Source organism: Trichoderma gamsii, assembly GCF_001481775.2.
Source record: "Trichoderma gamsii strain T6085 chromosome Unknown Scaffold_47.2, whole genome shotgun sequence".
In the NCBI taxonomy this organism is placed as follows: domain Eukaryota; kingdom Fungi; phylum Ascomycota; class Sordariomycetes; order Hypocreales; family Hypocreaceae; genus Trichoderma; species Trichoderma gamsii.
In genome coordinates, this window is record NW_020171384.1 from 78,527 (window position 1) to 92,044 (window position 13,518).

General features: G+C 51.2%; 3 protein-coding genes across 3 annotated transcripts; 2 read left to right on the top strand and 1 right to left on the bottom strand.

Moving 5' to 3' along the window:
• Positions 1-954: 954 nt before the first annotated feature.
• TGAM01_v209498 (hypothetical protein) lies at positions 955-3,351 on the top strand (the record flags this gene model as incomplete). Its single annotated transcript, XM_018807888.1, has 2 exons — positions 955-2,064; positions 2,143-3,351. 2 exons carry the CDS (start codon positions 955-957, stop codon positions 3,349-3,351), a joined length of 2,319 nt encoding a protein of 772 aa, XP_018658926.1.
• Positions 3,352-5,146: 1,795 nt separating this feature from the next.
• Positions 5,147-6,940, bottom strand: TGAM01_v209499 (hypothetical protein; the record flags this gene model as incomplete). The annotated part of the gene is made up of 2 exons (XM_018807887.1): positions 5,147-6,681; positions 6,769-6,940. The coding sequence occupies 2 exons, from the start codon at positions 6,938-6,940 to the stop codon at positions 5,147-5,149; spliced, it is 1,707 nt and encodes a 568-aa protein (XP_018658925.1).
• Positions 6,941-9,747: 2,807 nt separating this feature from the next.
• Positions 9,748-13,016, top strand: TGAM01_v209500 (hypothetical protein; the record flags this gene model as incomplete). Its single annotated transcript, XM_018807886.2, has 3 exons — positions 9,748-9,891; positions 9,948-10,321; positions 10,376-13,016. The coding sequence occupies 3 exons, from the start codon at positions 9,748-9,750 to the stop codon at positions 13,014-13,016; spliced, it is 3,159 nt and encodes a 1,052-aa protein (XP_018658924.2).
• Between the last annotated feature and the right edge of the window lie 502 nt (positions 13,017-13,518).

The following is a 13,518-nucleotide window of genomic DNA, read 5'->3' on the forward strand; positions in this document are numbered from 1 at the left end:
GCGTCTCTGCATCTCTGCATCTCTCCATCTCTTCCATCTCTCATCCTCGCCCTTCATCGCCATTGCCATCCCCAGATCACCACGGCCGCCACTCCTCTGCCGCTAATCACATGTCCTCTGCCGCTGCCATACCACAGCCAATCCTTCAACGCCCGTTGCGATCCTAACCAGCCCATCAGGCCCTCTCCGGCATCACTATTGGCGACAGCAAGGACCAAAGCGGCCAAAGGGAGCTAAATTGCGGCATCCTCGCCTTCGCGTCCCATCTCGTCCAACGGCCGTTTATTATCCATTGGGCCGTGCCGGCTATTCGACCCCACGCGCGCGAGCCATACATCCTTACCCGCCCATTCTCACCTTTTTAATATTTACTATCCCATTCCCTCTTAGCTGAGGCTGCGATAGCTGTACAGCAGAGGCCGGGAAAGCGCGGCTAGCTGCAGTTTTAGCAGTCGAAGCAAACGTCCCAAGAGGCTAGTGCTTGAGCGAGTCAAGTAGGAATCAGGCCGGACGTCTGCGGCTGAAAGACCACGAGCATCAGAGAAAGAGCGGTATACTACCACGGCTGCTACTAGGTACTACTACTACCTCTGTCGCTGTCGCCACCACCCGTCCAAGAACCTTGGGAGGCGGGCGAGGGACACATCGGGATTATACCAAGAAGAGTGTGGCAAGGTTGCTGTCGGAAAGACAAGGGCAGCAGCTCATCTACGAGGTTGGAAAAGAGTAGCGCATCCGACAGCCTGGAGGCTTGCACCAGATCAAGGTTGGTTTGAAGAAGCGACAGCCCCCCTCCCTTGCCTGTGCATTCGCACCAGGGGATAAAAAAGCCACCGTCGGCAGCAAAAGACGAGGCCGGGACAAGGCACAGCTCGGGACGCAGGCCCGTAGCGCGTGTCCCTGTCGCAGTCCCGCAACACCTGGCCACGAGCCTTGCTGTTGTCGCGGACAGTCATGCGACCCAACTCGCTCTCATTGCCACTGGATTGCGAGCTCTCCGAAAACTCTTTCTGCGACGGCCACGACGGCGAGTACAGTAACCATCCCAATCTCCACCACTGCTCGCAGCAGGATAACGAACATCGCTTGTGTTGTAACCAGGCGCAGTATGCCCTAGGGAACAGCACGAGCGACAATATGTATTTCGACCAGCTCGAAACACATATTGCTGAGCACTCCCAAGGCAGCAGCTTCTACAACGCACCCGTCGATGGCGATTCTGGTAGCAATCAACTCCCACTAGAGCCTCCCACCAACTCATTCCTCAACCATTCATACGGAGTCGCATACACATCCGCCCAACACCATCTTCAAATGGATGACATTTTCGACCAAGAGATGAGCGATAGCGATAGCGATGGCGATGGAGGAGCTTCTGTCAGCCACATGAATGGAGTCATTGGTGGCAATTACATGATTGAGGCCAGCACAACTTACAACCAACACTACGCCGATGGACTGGCTGATGACGAAGGAGAAATGGACGAGGATGACGAGGATGAGGAGTACGATGAAGAGTACGATGAAGATGACGAAGACGAAATGATGAGCGACGAAGAGTCACAGGCGCCACCAACCTCGGTACCCAGCCTTGCACACTATCTCCATCCAAGCGACCAGCTGCCGTTACCGGCCAATATGCCACAAGAATTGCTCGACGAAGCCCTCAATATACTACTCCAGAATCCCCTGTCGGCAGACGAGCTATCACTTGATGAAGATGAGGAGCAGATGCTGCACGATCCTTTCCCCCCACCCCACATGAGCAACCCAAACCCGAGCATATTGGGATCCGAAAACTACGGCCTAGTCGACTTCCTACGCTCCTGGGCCTACGGAAACGTCCCGCTAATGTCCTTGAGGTTACCTCGGCCGGGTATCCGTAGAGTCTTGAAGCAAGCCAATAGCGGAGTGGAGCGTGTTCATTACAGAGACCTGCGCGCCAATGGCTGTGATATGCAAGGCCTAGACTGGGACAGTATGAACACGGCCCGCTACTACGCCAGAGAAATTCGTCGACAAACGTACAGGAACTATGTGAACAGACCTGGTTCTGATATTCACGTAAGTCTTCTATGGCAGAATACTCCCCAAATGAAATGAAAACGAGGTTTTATCCTAACCATCTACTTCAAAAACTAGATTGAAACAAAAAACAAGATTCCCTCAACCGAGAACTTCTTTAGGTTTTACAGAATGGACGTTCGACGAGACATTAGTCTTGCCCATTTCCAGCTCCGGAGCGTTCTTGCTTGTCCCACTCGGACACAAGCGTTTTACCCCAGCGTCCATGGCATAAACGTGATGAATACGGCGACGAAAAAGACCACATTGGCCATGGATCTACGCGCATTCTCTGGTATGACGGGCCCGGCAATCTCGACGCTGGATGCCGGCTGCGGCCTGTTGATGAGTGGTACATTCGGCGGCGACTACTTTCTGCAGTCACTGAGCAATGAAGACAGGAGGAGCTATTCCGAGGGGCAAATATCTACTAATATCAGCGGTATCACCAACCACATCAAGATATACAAGCCGAGGAGATCCGACAGTCCCGCTGCCGCTATCGCAAGCAATGATAATCGTTTCCGCCTCATGGACCTTCGGACAGAAAAATTCACCTCTACTTTTACATACCCTTTTGCGCTAAATTGCTCGGCAATGTCACCAGATGGTCGTCTGAGGGTCGTTGTGGGCGATGACCTAAATGTTCTAATCACCAATGCGGAGACGGGAGAAATCCTACAGAAGCTGGATGGACACCGTGACTACGGGTTTGCCTGCGACTGGTCAGATAATGGCTGGACAGTTGCCACCGGATTCCAAGACAAGACTATCAAGATCTGGGACGCTCGACGCTGGCAGAATTCAAGCGGCATAATCTCACCGATCTACACAATAAACACTGAGATGGCCGGTGTCCGAAATCTGCGCTTTTCACCAACGGGCAGCGGCAAGCCGATCCTTGCTGCTGCCGAAGAAGCCGACTATATCCACCTGATTGATGCCGGCACTTTCCGTTCTAAGCAAACCATCGACATCTTTGGTGAGATTGGCGGCGTGGCATTTACCAACGAGGGTCAGAATTTCAACGTTCTCTGCTGCGACGCTCACCGCGGCGGGCTGCTGCAGTTTGAGCGCTGTAGCTACGGAGTTGATGAGCCCGTCTCCGCAGGACAGCGGCGACCGCTCAAAGGCGACGAAGCCGACAACAACAACAACAAAAACAAAAACAACAACAACAACAACGACGATGACAACAAGTACAAGGACAACGGATCCTCAGCCACTTGGAATGATTGGCAACATAGCCGGCCACCACCACTCATGGATGGCCCCAGTATATTTTAAACCAACGCAGCTGCATAACTATAACACCAATCCTGTGATGAAGCTACAATTTCCATATCATTGCCCGCCTTTCTCTCCCTCTCTTCCTATCACTTCTTCAGGAAGCCCGTCCGACTTGTACATACTTCACACATACGCCTCTCATCCCCTCACTTTTCCTCTACCTATGACTGTGACGACTTCTTATTCATTCTCATTATTTGACCTCCTTTTAAGATCGACCCATTTTAGCCTGCATTTTTTCATTTTCCTCTGGCATGGTATCTTTGGCACTCTCACCTGGCACAAACAGCTATTGAAAGGCGAAGCCTGGAATGTCTTTATGCCCTGGGATCTGCTTATAGTCGGATTTGCCCTCGGAATTCATGAATTTTACATCTCTGCATGTTTTGGATACTCATTTTATTTATTCCCCTTGTTGTTATATATACGTGTTCAAAAGAAGGGGGGGGGACAAGAAAGCAAAAAACTTAGACACGTGGTTTTGGGAAAATCAGGCGCCCTCCCTTCTTGTTTAAAGAAAAGAAAAGAACAAGACATGGGGGAAAAAAAGGCGAGGCCTTCTTAGTAGCAAACCTTACTAGGCTGAGACTGCACTACATCCCTTGGCCATTTTCTTCTTTTCTTTGTCTTTTTTCTGCTCTCTCTTTTCATTTTGTTAGGATTTTTTGAGCATGACACTTGAGTCAGATACACGGGGACTTTCAAGTACGGATTATAAGCGATCTTCTTATTTGCATTCTAGCCTTCTTCTTCTCACTCATCCTATTTTGTTCTCATTTTCACTTTCAACTTCTTCCACGTGTGACATGAGACAGGATTGTCTCTTTTGCCTTGTGGTCGAAATGTAGTCATATGTCCAATTTTACGTTTCTAGTGTTTTAGCTAGGAAGATGAATGAGGGAGATACATATATGTAGCTTAAGGTTAGGAACAAAGCAATGGTGGTATTCCAAAAGAAAAATACACAATGGTATATACTACAGGCATATAGGACGAATTGGCTCTTGATCTTTTCCTACTCTTTTTTCTTTTTCTTCTTACCTTGTCCTCTTGAACTCTTTCACAGGGCCTTGGCTTGTTTGGTGATATGGTATGTTGGTGTGGTGAGAGAGTGTATAGGTGAGTTTGAGATAATCAGAGTGGGAATCTTTTTACAGATGAGAAATGGTACAACACGTTAGTCATGTAAAGTCGCCTGCCATTGCATGCATTTGAAAATAGATTTAAGAGAAAAGAAGAGAAAAGAAAAGAACTAAGAACAAAGCTGAATACTTTTTGAAACAAATGGTGTCAATCCATGATCATATGCATTGTCAAAACTGAGATTTTCGGTTGTCTACAGGGTAAATGAAAAGAAGCACGCATAGCTGTTAGCCAGAAATCGAGATTATTAGGTATTATCAAAGTTCCCTATTTGCAAGGATCTCTGGCTAATATGTGACCTAATATTCTACAAGAAAAAAGAAGAATCGCAATAAACTTACGGGTGAATCGAAAGACTAGAGTTTCTTTCACAATCATGTTACGCCTACACACAATTAGCATTACATAGGTGTGCACTTGACATGGATACGCGGCACACTTTATCACGGCTTACGAAACACGCTCGTGGAATAATTAATTAATTACAGCATTAGCATCAGATGCAAAATATACACCCGGACCTATGGCGACCTCATATACAGAACTACCGCGCAATTGTCCTAAAAAAAACAAAACCACAAGACTCGCATACGGCATTTAGCTGTAGTTGAATCCATCGTGCGCACTGCGTATCCGACTTTTGATCTGTTTAGTAGATGCCTGAGATGGAAAAGGCAGCCGCAACACCCCAGCTCTGTTCGCAGCCCAGAGGACCAGGCTGCTTCCACATATCATCGTCGAAGGAGAAGAAGACGGTCTTGTCACCGACCTTCTCACGGATAGACTGGATGGCAGTAGTCTGCTGGCTGTGGCCAGGGCAGGCAGCACCGTTGCATGATCCCTGCTTGGGCCAGCCGCACTCCAGGTTAATGGCCTCCTTGCCAGAGCAAACCTTGTTCAGGAGCTCGAGCTGACCAGCGACGAAGTCACCAGCGGATGAGGCGGGGGTAGCGGTGTTGAAGTAAGGGTGGATGTTGGCACCAGCGACGTCGACAACAGGGCAGATGGCGGAAGAAACAGCAGGCTGCTGCCAGATGTTGAGAGTCTCGGAGATGGTGTAAGGACCGGTGTAGCCGCTGCACTTGCCCTTGACAGTGGTGATCAGAGAAGCAAGCTGAGTAGCAGAGCAGTAGCTGTTCATAATAGCCTCGTTACCCACAACAATGAGCTTCACAATGTCCCACTGAGCCCAGGCAGAGATGGCGTCGACCTGGCTCTTGATATCGGGAGTGTTATAGCTGCAGCCGTCACCCTTGACGAAGACACCGAGAATCAGATCGAGGCCGTACTTCTTAGCGGCGCCACCAACATTCTCAAGAGTGTTGCAGTCAGTCGAGTAGACACGGACAACCTGGAAGCCAGCGTTCTTGAGGTCGGAGATATCCTTCTCGACCTCAGAAGCGGCCTTGCAGTTTCCAGTGGTAGGCTCATAAGGAGTGTAGGTGATACCGTAGTGGTCGTTGCTGCCGGTGAGACCACCGCTAGGAGCCTGAGGCTTAGGCTTAGGGGCAGCCTGGGAAGGCTTGGGCTTGGGAACGACGGGAGGAGGAACGTAGACCGGCGCAGAGGTGCTAGGCTTAGCAGCAGCAGGAGGAGGGTAGCTGGCGGGAGCTGGAGTAGGAGTAGGAGCGGGCTGAGTAGTGGGGAGACCAGAGCTCTCAAAGGGGCACCAGGTGACATAGCCAGTCTCGGTGACGGTGACCACCTTCTGAGGGGCGGTGTAGGTACCAGGAGCGTAGCTGGTGGGCACGGGGTAGACGATGACCGTAGACTCCGGGACCGTGGTGGTGATGGGAGCAATGGTGTAAGTTCCCGCAGCAGGGCAGACGTAGGTGGTCTGGACAATAACGCTGGTGACAACGGTGCCACTGGTCGAGACGGTGGCAACGGGGCAGGTAACGGTGGTGGCCGTCTCAACGATGGTGGTGACACCACCAACAGTGTGAGTTCCTGGGGGCACCGCAGTCGAGGTAGCACCGCAGACGGTGGTGGACTCGGTCAGGGTGATGGTGGTGGCCGGGATGGTGTAGGTTCCAGGAGTCGAGAAGGAGACGGGAGTCGGCGTCGGGACAGGAACAACAATCACCTCGGAAGTTGAGGGAGCCTGAGTCTCAGTGGTGGGCTGCGCAGGAGCGGTAGTAGGTGCAACAGGAGCAGCAGAGGTAACAGGAGGCGCAGGAACCCCTATGGGACAGATTAGCATACACTTATACCAAAACCTCGAGCTGACCATCTAGGACTGCTGGGCAATGCCGTTGCCGATCAACATACAGGTAGGCTCGCCGGTGACGGTCGACCAGATGGTGGTGCATCCCGGGACGCAGACATCGCCAGTCTGGGCTCGCTTGGCGGCGAAGAGCTCGTGGGCGTGGCGGTGGCCGTGAGAAGCGGTGGCAGCACCGGCAAAGGCAGCCACAGCGGCGGCGGCGATTGTTCCCTTCATTATGAATACAAGGTTTTCGGCTATTAGGAATATCAAATACAAAAAAAAGAATGCCCGCTGAAAGAGTGAAGCGGTAAGTTGGTTGCTGGAGAACAAGAGGAGGAAAGCGAATGGAAGCAACTTCCTTCAAGACCTCGATTTGACGATCCGTAGGGAACAAGAAAAGAAGAAGGGAACGGCGGGCTGGGTGGGCAACCGGCCATTATTATGAGTACGGGCGGTGCGCGTGGAGGCGGGTAGCATGGCTCGTTGTTGTGAGCTACGGGGTGTGCTCGCCAACAATCAGTCGGAACGTATACCTAGCTGGTTGTGGAATCCTCCGCTGCAGACGAGGTACTGCCCCAGTTAGAGGAGGAATGACAGGGGTGGAAAGAGAGGGGGGTGGAAAGAGGACGAGTCACTGTGGTCACCTTTGAGTCCATCGCCGGCGGCTGCTAATACAAAGTCGTTGCTAGGCCAAGACGGCTTTTCGTAGTCGAATAGGAGAGGGTGGAGCTTGGCCAAGCAATCCCCATTTTGCGCTTGAGTGCTCCTTGAAAGGGGCGAATTGGCGACGGCCGCTTGGATTAAAAGCCTGTACAGACTGACAATGGACGAAGTAGGCAGCTGTGTTATGAACAATGGGACAGCGCTGCGACATTGAGGCTGCTAAGCTGTGTAGAACTGAGCGACAGGAATGCTCGTCAACAGGGAGCCGCAGCCGCGGCGGTAGTCGGCCGAGCAGAGGCTGTTCTTCGTATTGGGAATCGGAACTCCATGGGTCCACAAGCTACGACATGTGCGGGTGACCGGCGATGAGTGGCTGATCAGCTCTATGCCGGGAGATGAGCATCGTCTTGTCATCTGAGATTCTGGCCGGGCGCTCAACCCTCCCTTGAAGCAGGGACAGGTACTACCTAGGCACTAGGCACTAGGCACTAAGCAGGTCGACGTCCAAGTAGAGCGACGATCCTCATCCTCTGGCCAATCTCGCCCATGCCTTCATTGGCCAGCCACTCTTAGCTAGACTAGCCTGCGAGATTGTTCCTGCATCTGCCCACTCCGCTTGGCGCTTCAGCGGGCCAGGCACAGAACGCCTCGCACCTCTTTAGGCCCAGTTCGTGCTTCGTTCCTTGCCTACTAGTAGGTGTGGCGGCCGGTCTGTCGGCGTTTCTGATGTCGGTGTTGGCGTCAGCCGCAGCTCGAGGTCTGACAGAGTCCCCATGCAATTCTTCATCGCGCAAGTCTTGGGGTCGTTCGTGGCGGTCTTCTAGCGCACGTCGTGAACCACCAGCTAAAATGAGCGGTAGGTTGCATTTGCACCATTTTAAGCTTAGATTCTCCGCAATGCGTGAGGACCTTTCCTCTGCTGACCCTAGCTAGAGTCCGCATTTCCCCTCTGACAAGGGTCCCGTTTTAAGATGTCTTGGGGTCGCGCTGGCTCTTGAAGCGGCAGCAAATGTCGAGGCTCGGCTGCTGGGCTGCGAAAAAGGCTCATTTCGAGAAAGGGGCGCCAATTCTGCTTCGAGAAGCCCAGTCCGATTCTGCCCAATCATGGCCGCTTGCTCGCTAGCAGTCTTACTATTCAGGCAATTCTCGTATTTGCAGAATGGGTGCCTACCCCTGCCATTTCAAAGGGTCGCTTGGCTTGGCCCCTGGTAAGCCAGTCCTCAATTTGCGATGCAAGCAGGCATACCGTGGAGCCGTGTGGACGAATTACAGGCGGGCGATATTCCAAGGTGTCTCCCGGATGAGGAAAGTCGGCGATGGGCGACGCGGGTGGTGAGAGACCACGGAGTAGCGTTCGCGCCGTTCACCTCTACCTAATTCAGGCGAGAGGCTGTGATGTCAAAGTAGGACTCTGATTAATTGCGTTCAAAGGGAAAACAATATACTCTGAGCAAACAGCAGATGCCTATCAAATTAATTACGGCGCGCACATTATATTCTTGCGGTACAGCCAAGTCAGCGAGATTTGTGCGCGAAATAAGCGAGGAGATTCCCCCTCCTTTGCATTTTCCGATCCTTGTAGCTTTCTTGGTTTTGGCCAGCGTTGCTGCCATTTTTAGGAGGTATGGCTTGATGCAAGAGCAAGGAACGGACCTGCCTTGCCTAATGAAATTGCTGCGAATTGGGGGATCTGCAAGGACAGTCAGAAGCTAAATTTCACTCATAATTCGCTTGGGTTGCTTCAAGCGAGAAATAATATATCGACATTGCTTTGAACCGATGGCTGAATCTCAAGCCTACCTTACTTTGCCCTCAGATCACGAGTTCTAGACTCTGGCTTCCGTTGCCGGAGGTATATACATCGGAAATGTTGTAATTTGTCTCAAAGATAGTGGAAATACTAATTGGCGACTTGTTGCTTATCTCAAGCGTGGGCTCGCTTCTGCTCTGCGATGTTGCCAGGACAATCACTGGAGACAGAGCGAATGTCTGAGACAGCGGAAGCTGCTATTATTGGAGTAATGCGAACTGCTGTAGCTTGTACGTCGTAATTCATACAGCTCGCCCAGAGTAAGATCTAAAATGCCAATTTTGATATTTCTTCACCGCTCTCAAGCCATCAAATGACATCATGGACGCCATTGTCTGATGTGCAATTTATTCCATACGCGCTTTCGATAAGCTTGTTGCTGGTGGGAGTTTATTCTCCAGCGCCCCTGGATGAGCTGGGGAAAACCGGGGATTTTCAAGCCACAGCTACTTCAGATTCACGTGATATAGGCAGTTGCGTCACCCACAGCTGGCGCCACATCCCCGGCAGATCAGATAAGGCTTGAAAAATTCACTGCGCAAGCCCATCTTAAAATAGGTGGTAGCATATGTTCACCATGCTGCCCCGACCAGGCTGCCAGTCCGTTTATCGGCAATCTTTGTCTCGCGGCCGCTGTCGTTTCATGAAACAAGGATCAGAAAATCGACCTCTTATTGATAAGTCAAGGACGGCTCTTTCAAGCCTTCAAGTGGTGAGTTTTGTACTTGTTGGCATGTCGTTAAGTTTCAACTTACATTGTCCATCTAGCATTGGGCGAGCACTACTAGTGAATCCCACCCTCGGGGAAGATATGGGCAATCTCACATACCAAAATCTGTGACTAAGCAGAAGTTGACGCCTCAAGATGTCCCATACTTGCCAATTCGCCAACGGCTGCGGCTATGGGCTGCCCAAGACAACCAAAACAACTCTGATAGCATGCCTCCAGATATGATCCTATACGGCAGTGTCTCAAACGACCTGAGTCGAACTCAATCGACAGGCTCATCTGATATGGACCAGCTGCGGCCCAATAAATCTGGAATGACGGATGAGTTTGGCGACGATGTAGGCGACGAAGACGTTGAGGTTGGTGCTGTTAGTGACAGTTCTAGGCATCCTGGTGATCTCGTCGAGTTGAAGTAAGAAATCAGCAAGCCTGGCCTCAGGAGCATAAACACTAACATCCATCTCAGACAAACTGGCTCGCGCGTGCCCCTCTTTGCAATTTACCTTGGGTACTTTGGAGAAAGAAACCATTTCTATGCTGTCAATGGCAGATGGCTCACTAGCATGGGCTATTCTCCGCTCTTCACGGTGGCCAAGTTTGCCACACAGGAAGAGTTGGCGCCTGTAATGGCAAAGTTGCCACGAAAGGCATCAATTGAACAATTTGAAGAACTGCGCCGCAACGAACAGGGCCCCTTACGCGATGATGGCTCTCAGCTTATCCAAAAGATGATGGACTTTAGGCTCAAAGCAGAAGCTGTGCAGAAACAGAACCTCGGAAAGCTGGATGCAGTCAGAACATTTTTGTCTACTCAGCAACAAGCCAGGTATCTGAGCCTTTTTGAGATTGCCGATATACTACTGCCTGCGTCTCTCAAAGTTCGCGGCCAATTCCCCTCTTTTGCCCTGTATGCTGTCCATGCAGCTTTATATCAAAATGAGATTGGCTTTCGGCCACTCAGCCCATCTAGCGACGCCCATCGTCGAGATCATTTGTTCGAAATTTTCCCTCAGAGCCATTCTCAAATCATCAACAAGGTTGTTACTATGGTCCGTGACTACACAGAAACTAACATGAAACGCTTGAGGGCGCCAAAGCCACATGAGCTTGAGGAGACTATACTCGGAAAATTCATTCTCCAGGCACGAGAAGCAGTCTTGGAGAGCCGTTCAAGACGACAATGGACGCCACATGGTACCCTTGCTCCCGGAGACGCTATGCAGCTATCACAGACGGAGTGGTCTCCGTCAAGCAAGGATATCATTGCCTTTTTGGAATGGTGGGCGAGTTATGACCTTTTCGAATCCGGGTCGAAATTTCACGGCCACGGCGCCCTGATTCTTCGCGCCCTCGAACTTTACGATGATACCGTTCTCGACCAGAGCACGGCATGGACGTTTTTGCAAGAAATTGGTATCATACCTCCATGGGAGATCCCGTCACGTTACAAAGTCCGTTTTCCAAGCGTCACAATAACCAGGGGTGGTGGCTTAGAGAGAGATATTCCTGGCAATGTCGAAGAATCTAAGCGGCCGGACATTGCAGCGGGCTACAGGCGAGAACATGGGCAGTCTACAATATTTTGTATTGACGCAGCGTCGACGATGGTCATTGATGACGGTATCTCATTGGAACGTACAGAAAACCCAGACGAGTTTTGGCTTCACGTTCACGCAGCCGATCCTGCGTCAAGTATTAAGCCAAACTCTGAACTGTGCAAATACATGGAGCTGATTCCGGAGAATATATATCTGCCTGGACACTTTCAAGCCATGCTACCTTCTAACCTGAGTGAAGATGACAACGCCAAAGACTATGCCTCTGATGGTCTTGTTAGTCAATTTTCACTCAAGTCAGGAAGCCCAGCATTAACCTTCAGTGCAAGAGTCAACAGAGCTGGCGACTTGCTAGACTTCAAGGTTGAACCAAGTACACTCGGAAAGGTCGTCTACTTGGATCCCGAGGACGTATCTAAGTTCTGCAAAGAGCCAGCACCACCGCCCGTCCCCAGCTACAGTCTCGTCGTCGGAAAGCCTGAAGTATCCGGAGGACTGCAGTTGAATCGTCCAATGATTGCGGCCCGGGATCTGAACTCATCCGGCAAAGAAGATTTATTATTGTTGTATCAACTCGCCGAGGCTATCAAAAGCAAGCGCCTCGGAAAAGGAGCGTGGCCATACTTTTTCCCTCGCCCTTCTGTCTCAGTGACTTTCCACGACACTCCTGAGGAAGGAGACGGATCAAAAATTCTGCCAACTGATCCATATATCAAAGCCGCTTACGAGACATCTACGGGGTGTTCCGTTGTTTCTAACACCATGGTCCTAGCTGGTGAAATTGCGGCACGATGGTGTTCGTCTCGCAACATCCCAATCCCCTACCGAAGGAATGTCAAGTTTAGACATGGTATTGATGAAGCATTCAGCTACGCTACAAAGGAGATTTACCCCCTCATCAGGAAGGGCATTGAGCCAAGCGGTAGCCAACGACAAGAACTGGCTCGACTTACTGGCGGAATCGAGATATCGAGTCAACCAGGCTCATACTTCCTCCTTGGGCTGGACATGTATGCCAAGGCCACATCGCCGCTACGTCGTTTCTCTGACTTGCTTGTCCATTGGCAAATTCATGCAGCCTTACAGCACGAACGAACCACTCAGCGAACCATTGATCCGGAGACTGATAATTTGGATGACATTCTGCCATTTTCTTCTACCCAGCTCGCGACTACCCTTCCGCTGTTAGAGGTCCGCGAGAAGATGGCGCGCACAGTCTCTCGCGGCATCCTCGAGTGGATCCTCATCGCCCTTGTTCGTGCATGGCGCTTCGAGAAGACCGCACCTCGCAAGCTCCGATTTACTGTTAGTTCGCGCTGGCGGCAGGGCTGCATTGGCAGAGTGGATTTCTTCGGTCTGAATGCGATAATGGATATCGAGGGCTTGAATCACAAGGCTCTTGTCAAGGACGTCCGAGTTGGAGACCAATTCGAAGTTGAGCTTGCAGATGTGAACGTTCATTCGCGGCGCATTCTCGTTAAAGCCCTCAAGTATCTCGGCCCTAACGCCGCTGATAGCATAGAGGCGTCCGCAACACCGGCTCTAACATGAGCAACGCATTTGGCCAGACACGACACACAAGAGCAATCAATCAATGGCCGGCGGACAGACACCAGCTGTTCTTATCTGCCCTGGTCAAATTCGGTGAACATGTGGTCAATAAATTGTGCTGGATGCCGCACCTATTCAATTCAAGATTTGGAGTCATTCGGCCCAAAGGCATCTCGGATGCATTGGATACCAAATGATACGAAGATATGCAGTATTTGCTATTGGGCAAAGCATTGCAGCCATACCATGCAAGTCTGCAGCACGCACGCCTACCTAAGCAGGCATCCGTGCACCCTGCGATGGTTTCCTTCAACCCAATGCACCGCACAGCCGCATATGCAACCCCCCCTTTTGGGGCTCCTCTTACGTCCCCTCTCTCTGGCCTTATAGACGCTGGCAGCCTCTGGTTGGCTTCGTGCACTCCACTTCTAGACTCCTTTCTCCCCGCATATGTATGAATTACCCCAGACTTTGCTGCATCTGACGGGCCCCACTCTCCAGG